The sequence below is a fragment of the Elaeis guineensis genome, chromosome 6 (assembly GCF_000442705.2).
Source record: "Elaeis guineensis isolate ETL-2024a chromosome 6, EG11, whole genome shotgun sequence".
Classification (NCBI taxonomy): domain Eukaryota; kingdom Viridiplantae; phylum Streptophyta; class Magnoliopsida; order Arecales; family Arecaceae; genus Elaeis; species Elaeis guineensis.
The window spans coordinates 132,427,734-132,450,677 of record NC_025998.2 but is presented as its reverse complement, the minus strand read 5'-3'; the positions used below and the strand labels follow the sequence as shown (position 1 = coordinate 132,450,677).

General features: G+C 34.3%; 1 protein-coding gene across 1 annotated transcript; it reads left to right on the top strand.

Annotated features, from left to right (window-relative positions):
* The first annotated feature begins 7,965 nt into the window (after positions 1 to 7,965).
* On the top strand, positions 7,966 to 13,379 carry LOC105046433 (vesicle-associated membrane protein 721). Its single transcript, XM_010925018.4, is given in 6 exon segments — positions 7,966 to 8,305; positions 12,221 to 12,362; positions 12,472 to 12,592; positions 12,731 to 12,793; positions 12,974 to 12,995; positions 12,998 to 13,379. Coding segments are annotated over 6 exon segments (663 nt in total). The 5' UTR covers positions 7,966 to 8,115; the 3' UTR covers positions 13,123 to 13,379.
* The last annotated feature ends 9,565 nt before the right edge of the window (positions 13,380 to 22,944 follow it).

Genomic DNA, 22,944 nt, shown 5'->3' with positions numbered 1-22,944 from the left:
GTCCCCCAAGCTGGCCTCATCCCTACCATCAGATTCAATAACTGAGCCAAGTCCCACCCCAGTTTCCAATTTCTAGTACAAGAGTCACTGCAAGAAATAGTTGAAATTGCAATCGAGACAGAATTTTTTCATTTCTAACCTGCAATGGATCTGAAATGAATAAAAAATAAAACCCGATAAAAGATATTAAAAATAATTTAGAAACAGATTTGTAACAGAATTTAAAAATAAAAAATTTTTTGTTTCTAAATTAAGCATCAATATTTGATGAAAAATTTTGAAATAGTTTAAAAACAGAATTGCAACAAAAATTAGAAACCGGAAGTTTCTATTGCTAAATTTAGAAATGAATAATAATTTTATTTTTAATTCTGAAACAGATAATTTTTTATTTTAAAATTAGAAACTTAAGTATCAATTATTATTAAATTTAGAAACGGAATCATCGATGATTACTAAATTAGGAATGAAAATTTTTTCTATTACTGATTTTAGCAATGGATAGTGCTTTTGTTTCTATTTTAGGAACGAAAAAACCATCAATTTCTAAATTTAGAAACGGAATAAAATTTTGTTGCTAATGTTAGTAATGAAAATATTTCTATTTCTAATTTCAGAAACGGAATGAGATTTTATTTTTAATTTATCAATAGATAATTAATATCTGTTTCTAATATTAACAATAAAATTTTTTTCGTCGGTAACGTATTTCAAGATTAAAAATTATTTTAATATTATTTTATATTTTATAATAATATAAAATAAAATTTTTAAGTATTACGTAAATTAATTTAATATATTATTAATTAGTAGATATATAACCAAAGTTATTTTAACTATTAAAATATTTGATGATTATCTTTTAATTATTCTAGTACTGGTAGCTGGAGGGACTGTGCTAACAAATATTTCTATCTTGACCTCCTCGTACCTACTAATGCTTATCTTCATGCTTTCATTGGTAGTGGTGTCACCATTAAGGTCTCATGTTAATTCTGATATGCAGCTTATATCATGTTTTACTATATATTCTACTGAAGTTCAACTAGGAGGGTCAATTTGGTATGCACATAGGTGGCAATTTCTTGGTGTGGTCAGGTACCACACCCAGGTAGTGTTGTCATTACTATGTGCAATGGTTGCTGTGATGCATACATACTGTAACTGCTTTTGGGCTCTTTCTTCTAACAGTATTTGGCTTATAAATTGGGTATCAAGTGTATGCAGATTAGTAGAAGTTGTTTCTATCAATTGCTAGGCTGATTTTGGGCTCAACTGTTTGGTTAGTCAGTGTGACGTATCATGCAACTAGGTCTGTTATTTATTGATGACAAGCTACTATCTCTGCTTCAGTTCCTGTACACTATTTCTTTATCTTACTTGAGGCTTCCTTACTGTATTCAGGAGTTCTGTATAGCGGCAGTTTCAGTCGGGCTTCTGTTATGTTGTTCTCTAATTTGGCATCTTCATCTCAAGAAGGGGTTGTGGTTGTAGTACCCTGTAATACTCTTTCTCATCACGCTATACGAGCTGGGACACCATGATCTCAACTTTATGTTTGGTCTTCTGTAACAATATTCTATATTATCTTCACAGAGGTTCTACTTGTGCTAGGATCTTAATGTGCAATGCAAAGCTTTGGGCTTTTGGTTTGCTATAGTGTTTGAGTTCTTGGATTCCCTTGTATTGTATTTGCCAGACTTACCGATACTTCTATCCTGGTGGTTGTATTGTTTTTGCATCTATCTAACTTATGTATGGGGTCTATATATACTTCTTCGTAGACTGCTTCTGATTTTCTATTAATATAGCTATTAGCTCCTCGGTTTACCAAAAAAAATATCAATTAATTTATTGATAAAATGCCAATTTATTGGGATTTTGGAGGGTTAGAGATGTTCCTAGAAGGTTGCCTTTGTGTTGCATTGAATTTTATCCACAAATAAGGGTGAATGGAAGACGTTGGGGTAGATTCTCGTCGCTAAACCGATCTCACCAGAAGGCCGACCTCATCAAAAGATTGAGATCATCAGAAAGCCGACCTCATCGGAAGATCAATCTCATCATAAGATCGAGATCATCAGGAAGCTGACTTCATCGGGAAACCGACTTTATCAGAAGATCGACAGCTAAGCTCACCAGAAGATCGACCTCATTATAAGTCCGATCTCATCATCATCTGGACGTGGCAGCAGATTATTATTATATAGGTTAAATGTTACATCAATCCATGACCGACCTACTTCTCCAGTTACATCAGTCCATGATCGACCTACCTTTCTAGTATTATCTACTAATCAACTATTCAGAACTGCTAGTAAGGTGAATGCTCACATCGGTTTGCTTTTGATCTCCTTCATCTTACTCCGGTTAACAGCCAATCTAAATCGATGACGGTTATTCAACATGAGCATTAACTACATGTGAATATGGGGTGCAATAGTCACCTACGAGTGGCCCATTACTCGATCTTAACGAAAGTTAATGAAGTAACCGCCCACTAAATGCCATAACTCCCATGTTTTGAGTATTCTAGAACGGGAGTTGCATGGTAATGACTTTTCTAGCCCTATAAATATCGGTAAACAATGGGAGATTAGGTACATGTGAAATCAAGCTAGACTACACTCTACTATTTTGAGCTCTCTTTTGGCTCTTTGGCAGTTCTCTTTCTTCGACTGACTTAGATATCGGAAGATCTCCCATCAGACAACTTCTGACAAGTAGACTTTCTTTTTGACAGGTTTCCTATCATTCATCGCTCAGGCGCACAATTCGGCTCCTAGTCGACCACTTTGTCGGAGATAGGCCGCAACAGTTTAGCACACCAAGTAGGAGAAGAAAATAATATTCTTCCAAGAATTACTTTGACCAAGATGAGAGCCCAAAATACTTCCACAAGCTCTGCTCAACGCTCATCATAGTACAATGCACCTCCGATGACCCATGGGAAGATCGGTGGTCATAGTGGACCAGCAACAATTTGCTGCCTTGGTGCAGCAAATTAAAATATTAACGGAGACTATCCACAGCCTTCAACAGACTGCAAAACAGTAGCAACAACGACAGCCGAAAGAGACGGTGCCTTGAGATGTGCTCTCCCGACACAGTCGCCAGCCCCATTCTCTATCCCACCATTCGACTCGATATTTCCATCGAATGAGTCATCGATCCATCCGACGGTCACCACATCCTAACTCCCGGCACGCTCCACGCGTCGCTTGTGGAAACCAACGGTCTCCTTCCCTTCAACGAACCTCACTAGAAGGTAAAAGGCCGATCTCCTATAAAGCCATCTCTGGCACGTGGCAATATTAGAGAGAATCATCTGAAAACCAAAATCTACTTCTAGATCAGATTGGTTGAATGCCAATTTGGTTCAACTCAGCTCAACTAAACATCGATTTAATCTAACCTGAAGTGACTCCTGATAAAGTATTATGATCAGTTCAGCTATCTACCAACCTGCCGTATGGGACATCGATCCATAACCGATGTAACCCAAAACTAGAGTGAGACTCTACTAGTAGAAACTTTGCCAATTCCTAAAAGGATCCGATCCTATATCAAACTCTTCGAGCGCATGCAGAAGTATATTCGCATCGAAGAAGGTACAACTAATTGGCACCAATCCGAGGGTAAAGGTCAGAAGAAAAGGCAAAAAAGGAGGAAACCTTCACGGGACCTAGTCGATCCCGTATTGAGAGAGAGGCTCCATCTTTCCAATCAAGTTTGAAGCTTAAAAACTTCGACACCAAGTATGACTCTTACGTCCCTTTAACTGCTCCTCATGCACAGATTCTCATAAAGATAGAGGGGGAGAGCTACCTTTGATGACTACGAGGAGAAAATTCAAGAAAAAAAATTTAACAAGGTTGATAAAGTCGAGGATATGATCTGAGGAAGAAATCTGATAAGGCTAACAAAATTGAGGATAAAATTCGAGGAAGAAATCCGACAAAGCTGACAAAGCCAAGGAGAAAATTCGAGGAGGAAATCCGACAAGACTGATGATGTCGAGGAGAAAATCTGATGAAGTCCACCTTACTAGAAGGCCCTTACAAAATGACTAAGCGACGAGACTTCGGGGGGCAGATAATTCAAAAAGCTCTTCTAAACAACGAATCGACCATGATCTACAATTCAAAAAGCTCCTCCAATGATGAATCGATCATGATCTATGATTCGAAAAACTCCTTCAAACAATGAATTGACCATGATCTATGATTTGGAAAGTTTTTCCAAATGATGAATCGACTATGATCGATGATTTGAAAAGTTTCTCCAAACGATGAATAGATCATGATCTGTGATTTAAAAAGCTCCTCCAAACGACGAATCTACCATGATCTATGATTTGAAAAGCTCCTCTAAACGATGAATTGACCATAATCTATGATTCAGAAAGCTCCTCCAAATGACGAATCAACCATGATCTTGGTACGATTGAGACTCTGGAGGGTAGACAACTAGGAAAGCTCCTCCAAATGATGACATCGTTTTCTCCGACGAAAATCTATGAGGAGTCCAAACTTCTCATATTCTACAACTCTGAGCCGAACAATTCAAATACTCGAAAAATTATCGAGCAACTTGATCGCTTGACACCCGGCCAAACAATTGCATTGTCGGTTAGTATCCGACGAAACATTATTCAACTGATATCTGATTAACAGAACCATAAGGTCTGGCAACCACAAACATATGAGCTACGGCTTAAGGGTCGCAAGCACATAAGCTATGGTTTGCATGCAGGCCCAGACAAACAAAGGTGTGATTAGTCAGCTTGCTACCGACTGACCAAAGATCAATCAGTCTGGAATAAATCAGAGAAATTTTTCTCTAGGAATGACTATGTCCTAGTTTGACGGAATGATCTACGACAAATGATCTACGACTATATTCTGATTTGATGGAATGATCTACGACTATGTTCTGATTCGACAGAATGATCTATGACTATACTTCAAATTTGACGTGATGTTCTACAAAACGATGACTTATTCTACGAAATGACAAAATAGTTGATCGTCGAAGAAGCAACTCGGATCTACATAGCAACTAACTCCCTTCGCCCAATCAAAATTATAGAATCGGACTCAGGAGTTGGGGGGTAAATGTTGGAGTAGATCCTCATCGCTAAGCCGACCTCACCAGGAGGCCGATCTCATCAGAAGGTTGAGGTCAACAGAAAGCCGACCTCATCAAGAGCCGATCTCATCATAAGGCCAAGGTCATCAGAAAGCCGACCTTATCAGAATGCTGATAGCTGAGCTCATTAGAAGACCGATCTCATCATAAGTCCGACCTCATTATCACTTAAACATGGCAGCAGATTATCATTATTTGGATTAAATGTTACATCGGCCCATGACCGATCTGTTTCTTCAGTTACATTGGCCATAACCGACCTGCCTCTCTAGTATTATCTACTAATCGACTATCCAGAACTGCTACTAAGCGGAATGCTCACATCGATTTGCTTTCGATCTCTTTCATCTTACTTCGATAAATGACTGTCCTGAATCGATGATGGTTATTTGACATGAGCATTAACTACATACGAACATGGAGTGCAATAATCGCCCACGAACGGCCTATTACTTAGTCTTAACGATAGTTAATAAGGTAACCGTCCATTAAATGCTATAACTCCTATGCTCCGAATATTTCAGAATAGGGGTTGCATGGTAATGACTTTTCTATCTCTATAAATATCGATAAACAATGAAGGATCAGATATGTGCGAAATGAAGCTAGACTATACTATTTTGTGCTCTCATTTTGGCTCTTTGACTGTTCTCTTTCTTTATCTGATTTAGATATCGAAAGATTTTTTATCGGATAATTTTTGATAAATAATTTTTTTTATAAATTTTTTATCATTCATCATTCAGATTTACAATTCGATTCTCAGTCGGCTATCTTGCCGAAGATAGACCGCAATAGAAAAAGCAGAGGAAGAGTAGAAAAATTATATTTTATTAAAAAAAAATACTTTCATGTAGCTGAAGCACGCTACTTCATCTGGAAACATCTTTTTGACATTATTGATATTTCTGTTGATGGTTATTGAAAAAATTATAAAATAATTTTGTACTGTAATACCATCGAAATGGAGTTTGTTACAGAATCCTCTCATCTGTCAAGTAGCATTCAATATTTTGTTTTCTCAACAATATCTAAATATGAACCATTTTTATGTTCATGTACATGAAATCAAAGTGTTGACGAAAAGGAACGAGTTTGAGTTCTACTGATGTTGAAAACATATCAGGTATTATTCTATTGGAAATCAACAAACAAGGAAGAAACAATAGAGCTTCATAGAGATTTTGAGTTAAAATAATAACATCAGTTGGACTATATTATGCAATAAAAAAAAAAAAAGAGGGAGGTTGGTTTGGGGCGGTAGTTGCACTTGCAGAGTTTGTTTTCCAGTGTTGTTGATGAATATATAGGAAGGTTACAAAGGCATCATGAATGGAGTTAACTTTGATCAATGGTTGTGAATTCATGATGGAATTGCTTATTTTAGTGCTTGCTATTACAATATTAACAATTTGATGACACAAATTGCATATTGGTGGACGAAATTGTTGTTTAGTTTGGTACCAAGAGAAAATAGACCTTGACAAGAACCATTCAATCTTTATTTTTTTAACAACTAACAAGAAGGAATGAAATCATCAGTTCCCATCATCATGTGGAATTAGCCACCAAAGCAAGCAAGCCAACAAACTCTTGGATGCAGGCATCTTATCATTCTCAAAACGCCAGCCAAGATGGGACCAACCATGGAAATCACCAGGCAATTCAACCATTAACCCTCACTTTGACCATATCATCTATTGGCCAAGACCCATTCCAATTCCAATGGATGGCGGAAGGGTTTACCAGACCAAATAAATTAAGGCATGGCTCGTCCCTTACATGCGCTTCTCTTCCATTTGACCAGGCCGGTCCATCAAACCGTCCTGGAATCACTCGGTTTTGGCTCGTTCAAGAAGAGCAAAGAGCGAAAGATAGCGTGTCGTTGAAACGTAACGCCGACGGTCCAACGTCCAAATCCTGGGTGTGACCCACTCCCAGGCGGCACAGACTACCCACCTCACCTGCTTCTGACGCGGCCATCCGGCTATGTGGCAAATGATTATTGGCCCAAAAAGAGTGTTTGCTGTTTGTGATCATGCCGTACGATTAGGTGAACGGTCCGGATATACTGTTGGCCCGACGAATGAGAGCACTAAGGAAAATTCGAAAACGAAAATGGCATTCTTAGCGACGAAGGAGGCGAACGGAAAGAAATTAAGTTTCTATTCTTTTTAGGAAAAAAGAAAAAGAAAATAAAGGAAAAGCAAGAAGAATTGGTGCACGTGAACGTTCCCTGGGTCCATTGCAACGGCAGCTCATAAGGCACCATTTATCCATCTATTATTCGAAGTTTCACCAATTCTTCATGCCACGTGGCAAAGCCCAGTCGGGTGCCCGGGAAGGCTTTCCATAGCATTACTTGGTTTTCATAAAAAAAAAAAGTATTTACTTGGAAAAGAACGGCGACGGCGACATATAAACGCGACAATTAGTCGCCGATGCCACCGAACAAAAGGATGACCCATCCATTTCCTAAACAAAAGCCACTCGATTTGTTATAACTACAAATTTGCCATCCACCGCTCCAGGTATGTAATCGCGATTTCCCATTCGAATTGAATCTGCCGCCGTGAACCCCAGAGCACAGAGGCAATTTCGTAAATTAACAGATATAAGAGGGCACGCGGGTAACCATCGAGAGAATAGGGAATGGCAACTTCGGTATAAGACGGGGGCGTTCATTTGAAAATCAAAACAGCGCCCCCTTCCGTTTCAAGGGAGTACTTCCGTTTGACATTAAACCCCTCAAAAGTTCGAAATAAGATAATAAAATATATAAATAAAGCTACGAGCGCTCGTCCCCCCCCTCGGATCATTTCCCGTGAGAGAGAGAGAGAGACGAGAAAAAGAGGAATAAAACCTCCTCTCTTTTTCTTCGTGAGGGAGCCTCCCATCGCCTTCGTTCTTCTTCTCCCCCCCCGGCGCCGATAGATCTAGGGTTAGTGTTTTAGGAGGGGGGAGATGGGGCAGCAGTCGCTGATCTATAGCTTCGTGGCCAGGGGGACGGTGATCCTGGCGGAGTACACGGAATTCACGGGGAACTTCACCAGCATCGCCTCCCAATGCCTACAGAAGCTGCCGGCGAGCAACAACAAGTTCACCTACAACTGCGACGGTCACACCTTCAACTATCTCGTCGAGGAAGGATACAGTGAGCCCTCGATCGCCTTCCTTCGATGTCGCCTTCATTGATTACTTTCTTTGTGGAATTCTTCCTGATTTGCTTCCGATTCGTGGGGTTTCAGTGATATTTGGTTGTTTAATTGATTCATGTTTGATTCTAGCCTTCTAGGGTTTGGCGATGCTTGGTTTTCTGTTTGGTGTTCGTTGGTAATTATGGTTGGATTTGGTTGCTCTATTCTCTAGCATGCTTGGTTCATGATCAATGTCGAGATGATTTGTTTTGATCGATTCCTGTTATTTTGGCTGAGAATAAAGAGAAGAAGAAGTAGCGTGTGGCTTTTTTAAAAGATTTATTATGTTAGCGTGTTTTAGGTCGATCCTATGGTTTACTCTGGATCTGAAAATTTACTTGATTGGGATAGAAGTGGTAAGTATAATTTATGCTTACCACCTTATCTCTTTCTTCTGAGTATTGATAAAGTAACAGTAGTGCAGATTTAATTGCAAGGAGTTGGAAGATCCAGATAATTGATAGAAAGAAGCTCGGATGGAATTTTTCTGCATCCTACTTGATTTGGTCAAGCCATTTTATATGCGAAGAATTTTCATTCTGGTGGTCTTTGGCCATAATTTTTATAATTTTCTGAGAGTACTTTTATTTTTCGAAGAATTAGTTAATACTGGGTTCTGTCACTTTGTGTTACTGTGAATCAGTGAATAACTCAAAACTTATCGGCTCACTTCGGTGATAAGTTTGCTAATTCAGGGAGTGGATGTTCACTATGTGGTTGTGAGGACTGAACCATACAAGGTTTCGGGTGGCTTAGTTTCCACCCACCAGTTTCTCCACTTCAAATTCGAAGTCCAGATTCCTGCTGTGCAGAGATCTGTTTTGGCCTGTGATGGAGATTCCTGCTGGAGTTTTTCTCCCCTTTTGTCTTTTCTAATTTTTGAAGCTCCTGTCCTTTTGCTGGGTCCTGGACGTTTAATGTTTTCTAATGATGGATGTTTTCTTGGATAGAGATTCACCACCAATTTGTAGTGCTGACATCAGTTCGAGGTTTGCCTAAAAATTAAAGTACTATAAGATTTTGATGTATCCATATTGCCAATCACATGTTTGAGGTTATATACATTGTTAGAATGTTTGCAAGCTAAGGTGTAAGCATGTCTTTTAGACGAAAAGCATGACACAATTCCTGTTGGGGAGTTTCCTTGTGATTTCTGAAGCAACTCACTTGAAGTAATAAGATTATGGTTAAAAGCTTTCTATATCTGATGGCTGAAAGACTGCAGTTCTTGCATTTGCATCTTCTTTTCTTTTCTTTTCTTTTTTTTTAAAATCTTCCTGCCAATCAAGCAACTCGACTGTTATGGATGAAGAGTTCATCGATTTCATTTATAAACTAGTTGGCACAATGCGGGAAAAATTACGGGTCCATGGATGTGCTTACACATACTAAGCTGAAGGTTCTGGATTTTCTGAAAAATGTTGACACCAGTTTATATATTTTCTGTGATATATATACATATACATATATACATATACATATACACATATACGTATACGTATACACATACGTGTACACGCACACACGCACACACAGAGATATGTATACGCATATGCATATGCATACATATATACATATATATGTATATATATATATATGTATAGACGTATACATATATGTTAGACATATACATATGTTGAATCCATGCTGCAAAAATGTGAAATGCAAGATTTGGATGATCTTCCTGTTATGACATACCAAGAGGTCATAGGCATTTGCTTGGGGTTTTTAGAATGTCTTTGATGACTTGATGGTTAATTCCTGCGCTGTTAGTAGTATCATGTCATCTATAGACATTTCTTTTGACACGTGGAGGTAGTTAATATCTCCATAATATTGCATATGTTCACTATATTCAGCACCTGGATTGGGTTATTTTCCTGGATCATGATGTCATCTTAGAATGTAGAATTGTTTAATTCTCTGCTAGATCATTTAAACCCTGTAGATTTCTCTCGATAATAAGCATTGTAGTTTAGTTGGACGAAGTATGGCTGGTTTTTTTTGCTGTAAGATGAGTTCAGTTGTAAAGTACATAGTTGTGTTTCCTGTTGACCTTATATTTTTTTTTTGTTTGCCATCATTCACGCATGTGCATTTTTCTGTATAAAATGGTTATGGTCTTTCTTGTATATTTTCTTATGTTGCTTTCTTCCTAGCAGATCATAAATTCTGTAGTTGATGTTTGGCATTTATTTTATTTTCTTAGGGGAGTATATGTTGTATAATTTAAAAGATCATAGCTGCATTTCATTTTCACTCTAAAACACTAACATGATAAAAGAAAAAAAAATCATTATATTGATCAAAGAGAACAAATATGGCAAAGCCATCACCCAGAAGAATATTCTGGCCCTTATATTTTCTTCTCCGTATGTATGAGCTCATATTACATTGGTATGCCCACTATCATGGTATTTTCTGTGCCAAAAAAGAGCTATCATTTGGTCCCTCCATAAATTGATACGTATTTATGTCTGTGTACCAAGGTTGAAACTGATGCCATTTAGGAATAGTTCTTCATTGTCAAGAGCAACTTTTCTTGGGTATGTGGAGCTAAACTGGAGACAGAACTAGGAGGACACCTTTAGTTTGGTGGTTGACAATTGAGCAAATTTAGCATCATGATCATATTTGGTATAGGTAACTTTTGCCTAGTAGTGCCTGCTGAAGGCAGTTTCAGGTTTTATGATTAGGACACTTTTATAATGGTTTGCTAGTTGGCAATTGAGCAAATGTAGCATCATGATCTTATTTTATATGGGTAATGTTTGCCTGGTAGTGCCAGCTGTGGGTAGTATCAAGTTTTATGATTGGGTGTCATGGTAGGTGATTGAGATCTTGAAGGTTGTCAATAAAAGTTTGGGTTTATAGAGGTCTCCTTTTGTAATCATCTCAATTAGTTTTTTGTAATGCATGGCATGATAAGAATGATTTCTTTAGGAGGTGCTGCTGGAAAATGATTGTGGCTCATGTCAGTCTGCTGCTGCTGATCCAAAATAAATTGGCAAAACAAGAGCGAATCTTTGGAAATGAAAACTGTATAAAGAATCATAGTTGTACTCTTAGAGTAGGTCTTGAGTGGTACTTTATTTGTTGCAGTGCAAGATGTGTAACGACAGTGAGAACAATCAGATACATAGTTGAGGGTATGTGAATTTTGTTGCTCTATCAGAATTGGCAACAATGTGTGGTCTGAGGTTAGGATGTGCAAAGTCACATGGTTAGGCTGCTATTGAAAGAAGGATATTAGTAAATGATTTCTTATTATAGGTACTGTGGTATTTGGAAGCAGAGGCATATGATACTGTTTCTTTTGGTGAGTTGAAACTCTCAGCAGAATTTTGGTTGTAATCTCTGAGAAGCAATGGTAAGCCTAGCCATCTGGTGATACAAGTGATTAAATCCCTTCTGATATGTATTTTGTGGCTATCTGATTGTGTATTTCCAGGATCCATGATGCTGCTCTCAGACCCATCTTTTGAGAGCTCTCAACCTTGTTTTTGCTGAGCGTCATGTTTAGCATTAGCTTTATGTCTGCTCAGCCTCTTGGGTGCTTTGTAACGTTTGCCTTCCAAAATAGGTGTGATTCTTGGGCTGATCAAATTGATGGATCCAAGTTTGGTGGGTTGGGCAATAGTCTTTTGGTATTATGGGCTGTTTATTGTCCTTCCATACCTTCCATGAAGGATGCATTGTGGTTCTGGTTCATGCTTTAATCTTTTTTTGTTTAAAACTGAAAAGCAAGCTGTTTAATTATGCTGGATAATCTATCAGGAGAATTTTGCATATTTAAGCTGTACATGAATATAGAAGTTCTTTACCATTATACACTCACTATGAGTGGCTAAAATCCATCTTGGATTTTGCAGCATATTGTGTAGTTGCAGTTGAGTCAGCTGGCAGACAAATTCCCATTGCCTTCCTGGAGAGGATTAAGGAGGATTTTGGCAAAAGATATGGAGGAGGAAAAGCTGCAACTGCTGCAGCTAACAGCCTCAACCGAGATTTTGGGTATATTTTTCCTTCCTAATCATTTGAAGATACTGCTGTGCTTTTATGTTTCTTTTGGTGGCAAAATGATTAAATAAGGTTAAAAAAAAATTATTCACTAAAATATCAGGCCAAAACTGAAAGAGCACATGCAGTATTGTGTGGATCACCCTGAGGAAATAAGCAAACTGGCGAAAGTGAAAGCGCAGGTCTCAGAAGTCAAAGGAGTTATGATGGAAAATATTGAAAAGGTAGATCATAGTATCCCTTTTAATGATTTAACTTGTGATTATTTGAATGATTTTGCTGTTCTCAATTATGGAATGTTGCCAGCAATGCCTTTTTCCTTGATAAGTAGCATAATTAATTCCTTGAGAACATCTTTCCAGGTTCTTGATCGTGGGGAGAAAATTGAGTTGCTTGTTGACAAAACTGAGAATCTCCGCTCTCAGGTCTGTAACTTACGTTTACCAACCCTTGAGCAGGCCTCTGGATGTCTTTTTGGATTTGCATCTGGGACTGGGAGTACCATCCGTGGATGGATGGTTTACATTCAATTTTATTTTTGGTGGTTATTTTAGCCCTCAAGGGCTTTCAACATTGATTCCTTTTCTTGTATTTGGGATTTGCAGGCTCAAGATTTCAGGCAGCAAGGGACAAAAATGAGGAGGAAGATGTGGTTACAGAACATGAAGATAAAGCTGATCGTCTTGGGCATCATCATTGCATTAATTCTCATCATAATCTTGTCCGTTTGCCATGGCTTCAAATGCTAATATGAGCGGATATGAGATCACTCCACCTCCTCCTCCCACTGAAACTGGTGCTTTTGAGTATGGTGATGTCACTTGCTACTACATAAAAACTAGTGCTTTGTTGAAGAATTGTGGTTAAGCGTTCCTCCTTGTGAATGAGTATTTTCATTCTAATGTTTTCTTGCCTGTTCGGAACTGGGATGGGATTGACTTTGTAATTTGGATGTTATGCGTGTATAGCCTAGGCGCTATTCTTTCTTGCTACATGGAGTAGTTCTCTTTCTGTGCCCTGTTTTCTCTGTATGGACATTTTGTTGATGCCTGAGTATTGATTGTGCGTTGATCTGATGAGATGGAGGATTCGCTGCTATGTCTGTTATAACGAAGCAGCAGTCAACGCATCTGTTGTTCGTCAGTTACCGGCATATGACAGCCGTCTCTTCTTCTTGTTTTGTCTCCTCTCTCTCTCTCTCTCTCTCTCTCTGTGTGTGTGTGTGTGTTCATTTTGAACTAATTCCTGTGTATTTGGACTATGAAACCTCAAACCTGGCCTAATTATGTACCTGTTGTAATGTGATTCGGGGTCGTGTCTGAATTTTTTGGGATCTGTGCCATGAAATTTTACTGTAGCAATTGTTGGGTAATTGTAGAACGGTCGTCTATCCTTTTGGAGCAATTTGTCTTGCGAACCCTGCATGGGTAGCTTGTCTCCTGTTAAACATCGTGGGAATTGTATTTTATTTAAAAAAAAAATTATAGAAATATTTTTTTAATTTTAATTTAATTTTATTTATATTTTTTATATTTAAAAAATATTAAACTGATTTTTTAGTTATCGATATGTTTCAATATGATCCAATCATATTTTTTTTATTAATAAAATTTTTTAAAATAATAAAAACATTCAATTTCTTTCTCTTTCCTCCTCTATGGCCAGCATTTCTTCTTTTTCCCTCTTCCTTCCTCCTCTTTTTTCTTCTCCTCTTTTTTCTTATCTATTTCTCCTCTTCTTTTTCCTTTTTTTTTCCTTCATTTTTTTTTCATTTTCTCTACCTATTCTCCTCCTTCCCTTTTTTTTTCATTTTCTCCACCCATTCTCCTTCTTCCTTTCGTCCTCTCCTTTTTTTTTTTATGCACTTCTCCTCATCTTTTTTTTTCAAGCGGTCTATAAACCATCTTTTTTATGACGGTCTCCTCTACCTTCATCTATTTTTACGTTCTCTATTTTCTTCCTCTTCCATCCTATTTCTTGCCGGTGGTCTCTCTCTCCTCTTTTCATTTCTTCTCATTTTTTTTCTCTTTCAAACCAACCTATGAGCCATATTTCTTTAGGTGGTCCCTTCTACATCCATCCCTTTTTATCGGCAAAAAAATTCTTTTCCTCCTCTTTCTTCTCACTCATTTTTCCTCTTTCATGATGGCTCTTTTCACCTCTTTTTTTTCATCATCTATTTCATCTCTTCATCATCCATTTTCTCCAAACCGTTCATAAACCATCTCCTTCACGGTGGTCTCTTCCATCACCATCCCTTTCTGTCGATAACTCATTTTTTCTCCTCTTCTTCCTCTCCACCTTCTTCTCCTTTTTATCTTTTAATCCATTCCTTACCTGTGACCTTTCTCTCCTCTCTTTCCTTCTCATCCACTTTTTCTTCTCATCTTCTTCTTCCTTCAAGTCTATCCATGAATAAAGGGTATTTTCATCCATTGAGAGAGAAATCTAACATCATTTATTAATAAAATAAACAGCTAGACTATATTAAAATATATCGAATACTAGAAGGATCAGTTTGATATTTTTTAAAGTACATGCGTGTAAGTGAAATTAAGTTAAAATTGAAAATATATTTTTATAAAATTTTAATTTATAAATATTTATTTTTTTTATACATATACAAGGAGACTGAAGAGGCACGAGTCCGTTCCGAGCTAGGTTGTATGTCGAAGATACAGTGAGATGCTATTAAGTGAATGATGAAAAAAGAAGTTATATTAATATATGTAGCTAAATTATGGTACATTATAAGATTAGAACTCAAAAATAACTAGAAACAGCTGGTTAGGTTTTATTTCTTTTCATCCGATGAAAGACATATAAATGATTGAAGAGAAATTATATCCTAAATGTGCCACATGGCTATGGACATCAATACCTATGGCCGTTTACTCCTATAATGATGCATCAAAAAGGGTGCTTGATGGGTGAGAATTAGACTTGAGCATGGGTCGGGCAGCCCACCTGATCCAATGGTCCTGGCTCGTGATTTGGACGGGCTTGGACATGAAGAATTCACACTAGGCTCGGCTCGGCTTGGTTGGGCCCGAGGTCCGAAAGGCTCACTTATTTTTATGATTGGGTCTGAAAATAAATGCAAACAATTAGCTTGGCCCAACAAATAAGTAAAGGTTTAGAAGCTTTCCATATCCCCTACCCCACACTTCACTTAGAGTGCCCACTGTCCAACAATATTTAATACCTTTAGTTGTAAATGTAAGAGATCTTCTGTCACTGGCCATATCTGATTTTCATATTGTTTACATAAGGAAATAGATGGGCATGGGCAGCTCGTCTATCATCTAGGGCCGGATCTGGTCAGTAAAGATAAATCCAATGGTCGCACTGGATCGGGCTTGGGTTGAAAAAAATATTGCTAATATCTTAGCAAGGCCTGACTCGAGCCCGCCAAATTGTTCCTTGCTGTCAAAATGTTCCTTGCCATCCATTTCTCAGCTCTAGTGAGGATGCTGTTAGAGTTTTGGAGGGAATGCTTAAAATGTTCCTTCCCTCCAAAATTTCCTCAATTATTTATAAAGATTTTAGTCCCACATTGAAAATGAACAATTATTTTTTGATATTTATAAATCTTTTTTTTTTGTCCACCTTTCCTTGGGCTTTGGATAGAAGTGGATTTTACACTACACATACATGCCTTGGCTTAGGCCATACATGCTTGGTGGTATATTGATTTTTATTTTTTCTTTTATCATATGTCATTTCTTTTTAATTATATTTTAAATGGTTGCTTTCCTTCATGGTCAAATGGTTGTTTTATTGACGAACGTATTTCATTTGACCAATCGTTCTTTTTGTGGTCAATTGGTCAAATGATCATTTACTAGTTTCTTCTTGTGGTCTATAAAATACTATAAGTTCTACCTTTAGGGTATCTGAAAAAAATGATATATTTTTTTTTATTCATTGAGAATTCTGTCTTCTGCAAACTCTCTTTCCTTTTTGGTGTTTTTGTCGCTTTTTCTTTCCCATGGTAGCTAATTATAATTCAGTCAAACTAACAACTAGATTATATTATGGAATAAATATGAAAGTCAATTAAAACTTTACAAGAAATCAAAGAATACAATTTTTTCGGAGGCACGCAGTGCACTATCTTAGGATAATTTCCAACTCTTATGCAAGATCAATCTCGAGAACTCTATCCCAATATATAACTGGAGACCTCTTGTAAAGATACGATCATGGAGAGGATGATAGAACTTCGACCCAACAGATAAGAAATTGATCAAAAGAAAAGGAGAGAAAAAGAAGATTTACAAGAATAAAAGAAAAGATTGGATTAGGAGAGGGGAGAGCAAGTTTTCCTTGCATGTTCCAACTCTTACCAAGGGTCTAATTTATAGGCCCAAGAACTAGCCATTTGGGCTAATCCAATGGACCAAATGTTAAACATGTATTTAATTAACTAAGGGGTAGAAAATCATCGAGCAAAACAATAATTGGTTGATTAACATTAAGCAACATTTAAATATGGTATTTATCCCCAAATAAATAAGAAAAAAATGATAATAATGAGAAAAAACAGTCATATTCATTAAAAAAATAAATAGAGAAAAAATAAAATGTGAGCCCCGTTACATTATAGGTGTGATGCAATCGTGCATGTATGAATCAGATCGGGCTGCGCACGGATGTGGTTTGGCCTAAAACTACTAAGCTTTTGACAAAGCCTAAGAAAAGAATTTTTATTATAAACCTCATCTCAAGTTTTCTTATATCCAATATGGGACTAAATAAAAGGTTGGAAATTGGTTGAAAAAAATTTTGAGTTTTTCAATTCTCTCTAAAACACCAACAATTTTTTTGAAAACTGGCTTAGATTTCTATTATTACACACAATATAAAAGCGCACATCGCAAGTTTGTACATTAATAACTGTGTAAGTATCTTGATTATTTCATAAAAATTTTTAGAGATTGCTTATATTTCTAGCCATGGCCAAATATGGATACTCTCACATAAGTAAGCCCCTGCGGGGACATATGTAGTATCACATCTTGAGGAATATTTTTTGGATCTCATTCAGAAATAAATTCTTTCTAACCATTACATAAGAGTACTAATCACTATAAGGATGAGTTGGAGTCTATGACTCCTATATTAGATAAACCACATGTGCTCCTTGACTAACCAATCAGTTTTTTTTACTATATTGAATCTCCTTCAAGGGATCTTCTGTCATAAAGGTTGGGTTTTCACTGCTCGAAGGTTCTTTAATTATAGACTAAGATCCATCCCCCTTGATGACTCTAGACCCTTAGTCCTATTTAAGACTTTTGTAAAGTAATTAGTAAGATTAAAATTATTTACAACATGATTCAATGATGATATTATTTGATATTATAGGGATCTCAGAATTGACAACAAGAAATCTATAGATGTTACTATCAAGCAAGTAGGCAACAAAAATTAGCATCAACAATTTTATGTCCTATCTTAATTCTCTTTGGTTCAAGAATTCTGACTTTAGCCAAAACCCCCCAAACTCGAAAATAACTAAGCCTAGGTGGATGTCATTTTCAAAGTTTATAGGATGTCTTCTCTCTATCTTTAGGTAGAACTTTATTTAGGATATAGCAGGCTAATAAAAAAGCCTTCTCTCATAAATTTTAAGGTACATCAGAACTTATAATCATGTCATTGACTATATATAATAGGACTTAATTCTTTCGCTCAACCATATTATTTGATTGAGGTAAATAAAGAGCAGTGACTTCATGAATTATTTTATTTTCTTTGCAGAAGAGGGACAATTCATCTGAAGTATGTTCACCTCCTCGATCAGATCTTAAGATTTTAATCTTTTTTTAAGTTGATTTTCAGCTTCTACTTTATAAACCTTAAATTTGTTAAGGATTTCATCCTTAATCTTCAAAAAATAGGTATAGCAAAACTTAGAGAAGTCATCAATAAAAGTTATAAAATAATGACTATCTTCACCGATTGATCCTCTATTAGAATCATAGACATCACTATAAATACATTCAAGAATTTGAGTATCTCTAAAAAATATAGGTTGGAAAGATTTTTTAGATTATTTAGATTGAATACAAATTTCATACTTAAAATTATATTCGATGTTAATTTTTAAAATTAAATTAAGATTAGATATTTTTTGATTAATTTAAGATTGATATGATCTAATCTTTCACATTATGTTTCACAAGACTCAGAATTTAACACAAAAGATATAGAAGAATTATCTGAATTTTCATTAAGTTTGGAAAAAAAAAATTACATTCAATTTGAATAGTCCCTCAGACACAAAGACCTTTCCAATAAATGTATCTTCTTTAGAAACTATAATTTTATTGGACATAAGATAACTAGCTGAATAAGTAGAGAACTACTAAACAAGTTTGGGTCTATATTGTATATTTTAAATAGTTAATATCTTTCCTGAAGTAAACTTCAAATTATCTGCTCCTCTTCCTAGTACCTTGATAGTTGTTCTAGCACCCATGGTCACACTTGGACATGGGCAACGGGCTGGACCGTCCATTATACAGTCTAATCTGGTACGATTCGATTGCTATAATAACGGACCGTATCAGACATGGCATATTGAAAGGGGCCAGACTGGGCTGAGGGTTTGCAGCCCGCGGCCCAGGCTCAGCATGGCCTATGGGCTAAGCACACATGGCCTGCGGGCCAGGCACGACACGGCCCATGCAGGCCCTACCCGGCCTGCGAGCCAGGCATGGCCCGATACGATCCAAGCACGGCACGTCCCATGTGTTGGCTCGATCTTTTTTTTGAATTTAAAAAATATAGTTTCTTTTATAAATTAAAAAAAGATTAAGAAGCAAAATTAAATGTAGATGTTGGATTTTTTTTGTAAAAATAAAAAACTACCTAGTAATGATGGAGAGTTTAGCGTGGAACTCTACTGATTTATTAATAACAATTAAAATAGTACAAGGGAGGGAAAGGAGCTAGGCCTGACCTCCAGATACAATGAGGGAGAGAGAAGAAATAGATGTGACTTACCTCAATAATTAAAAGATAAAAATTAAAAAATTATAAATATAAAAAATTAATAATTAATAATTTTTTTGATCATCATTCATCGATAGTGTTTGTGTCGTCGTCATCATCGGATGTTGTATTATATCCACCTTTATTTTAAAATCTCATCTCGACATCCAACTAATCTTTAAAGTAAAGTAGTATCTCAATTATTTTATCAGTCATCCTACTTCTCTTTTCATATAGAACACATCAACCTGCACTAAAAGCAGATTTTGATGCTACTGTTTATACTGACACAGTTAAAATATCATATGCAATGATGGACATTACAGGATATTGATTTTTAATACTTTTTCACTAGGCTAATATGTTAAGACTCTTTATTTGATTTTCATCATATGCAGATTGAAGGTCATTTCGTAAATAAAATTTAAGTTCATTATTTAAAGATGAAGATGTAGATGAACTTGAAGAAGTATGTGTGTATCTTTAATATGCAATGAATGAGAAAATAAATGATGAATGAGAAGTATTAGAAGAAGAGACGGAGGTTTGTGAATGAAAAATAGTAAATCTATGAATCTTTTAATTATATAAAGTATAAATATCATAAAGAAGTTGATTTACCTCAGTACTAGCATATTCAGGATTTTGATTCATATTTTCATAATATGCATCAAGTAAAATTAGCACACCACTTAATTTAATATGTGGATCAAATACAACAGCTAAGTTATACAAAGAACATATCCTGTTCCAATACTCATTCTATTTAGATTTTATTTCATAAATAATAGGCTCTAAAATATTATCATATCTATATTATATAAATTTTTGGCTAATAAAATATGCTTGTTGTAAAAATAAATAAGAGGTTAGATAATAAACATCAGAAATAATATTAGTGGTATTTTAAAAACTAACCAAAAATTCTTTCAAAATTTTATCTTTATTCTAATCATTTTTAGTCAATGTAAAATATAGTCCACGATCATTAATATATGCACTTAATAAATTTTTATATGGATATGCATCATATACCATAGTATATATTGAGTTTCAATGAATAACTACATCAATTTTAAATTTTTTAAAGCATCTACCATGATCTATATACATTTGCTTAAATTTTTAAAATTTTGCTCTTGAAGCATAAATAAAAAAATTATATTTCTAATTTTTACAATAATATGTTGAACCATATATCTATGCCAGATTGAATAGAAAGATTTAAAATATGATATGTGTATCTATTATATAATAAATTTTTATTTAAAATGGGATGTAATGAGTCCTTCAATAATCTGATAGTAGAATTATTATTAGATATATTATCAAAAATAATAGATCTAATTTTATCATTAATACCATATGAACATGCAGTTTGATAAATAACGTTAGAAATTTATTGTTCAAAATTTAAAAAATCAAAAGTATAAAAAGCAAGAATATATTTTTTTAATAGTCAGTTATTATCAATATAATGAGTAGTACATAATAATAATAAAATAATAACAGCCAATAGATACTGTATAAATATCAGAAGTTAATGATATTTTTGAATTTAGGATAGAGAGAGTTTCAACTAAATTTTATTTCATTATTAAAAAATTAATCATACCTACTCTTCTAAATGTACGTCTACTAATTTTTTTATAAGCAAATTGCAGGGCTAATTGAACATATTCTTTAAAATTAAAAGACCCACATAAGCTAAAAGATAATTCATTCTTAACTATATCTATTTTACCAGTACTTTTCTTTGATTGTCATGATTATATACAAAATTACCTGCAAGATTATCTCCTTGTGTATTAAGGGTGTTTTAAAGACGAGCATTACTCATCATATGGCTCTCTTGATATTTTTTCAAATGGTCAGTTCTCCTACTATTAGCATAACTATATAATTTGATATATTTTTTATATTTTATTTTTAAAATTTTATCTACTATGACTCTTTCAAAATCATTTCATACAGCATTAGTTCTCTTACAGAAAAAAGAAGCAGAGCCTTGACCTTCGATATTGATTTCAAAAAGAGCAAGAACAATATTTTCTTCTTTCTCAAAAATTGAGAGAATGCCAAAATGACTCTCATTAAAAGATGTTATATCTAAATATGAGTTATGCAAATAATAAAAATTAATCAAAATGCTAAATAGAGAAATTAAGTAGAGGTAGATAGAGATTTATGAGCTTCCTCTCGTGCTCCTCAGGACCTCAACAAAGACCTTCAAGGCTCTATAGGTGGATTAATCCTCCTCATGTGTAACATTTGAATACTTGTTAATTGCTATTGCAAAATATTGAACACTTGCGAAATATTGCTAGAAGAGGATACTACAAGAAAAGAGTATTTTTGTGATGTAAATATTTTTATCGCTAATAACAATATTTATGATGAAAAGTAAAATTCATTGTAACTAATAAAATATTAATGATAAAAATAATTTTTTATCATAAATAATTATATATTTTTTATCATAAATAATTCATCATTTATTTTAATTTTAAATTTCTAAATATTCATGATAAAAATATTTTTATCCTAAATAATTTAAGTTTTTATGATGCAAATCTTTTTTTATCAGTAATAAATTTATTTCTAATAAAAATATTTTTATCACCAACATTTAAAAAAAAAAATTAAAAAAATTAAAAAATTATAGATTATTTGTGATAAAATTATTGCATCATAAATAATTGAGTATTTACAATGAAAATAAATTATTATCATAAATAAAGTTATTTATGATGAAAATATTTTCATTATAAATAGTTAAAAAATAATAAAAAAATTAAAAAATTAAAAATTACTCATTATTTATGATGAAAATATTTCATCATAAATAAGCACTTTTTATGATAAAAAAAATTTTCATCATAAATACGAGATTATTTTCGATGAAAATATTTTTATTGTTAATAGTTAAAAAAATAAAAAATTTAAAAAAAAATTAAAAATTGATTATTATTTATGATAAAAATATTTCATCATAAATAAGCTATTTTTATGATGAAAAATAAAATTTTATCATAAATATGAGATTATTTTCGATGAAAATATTTTCATCACCAATAGTTAAAAATTAAAAATTTTAAAAAAAATCAAAAGTTGATCATTATTTATGATAAAAAAAATTTCATCGTAAATATGAGATTATTATCGAAAAAAATATTTTCATCATCACTAGTTAAAAAAATCAAAAGTTGATCATTATTTATGATAAAAATTTTTCATCATAAATAAGCTCTTTTTATGATGAAATTTTTTTTTCATCGTATAAGATTATTATCAATGGAAATACTTTCATCTTTAATAGTTAAAAAAATTAAAAATTAAGAAAAAATCAAAAGTTGATTCTTATTTATGATAAAATTTTTTATCATAAATAAGATATTTTTACGATGAAAAAATTTTTTTCATCATAAATACGAGATTATTACCAATGAAAATATTTTTATTGCCAATAGTTAAAAAAATTAAAAATTTAAAGAAAATAAAAGTGGATCATTATTTATGATAAAAATTTTCATCATAAATAAGATCTTTTATGATAAAATTTTTTTATCATAAA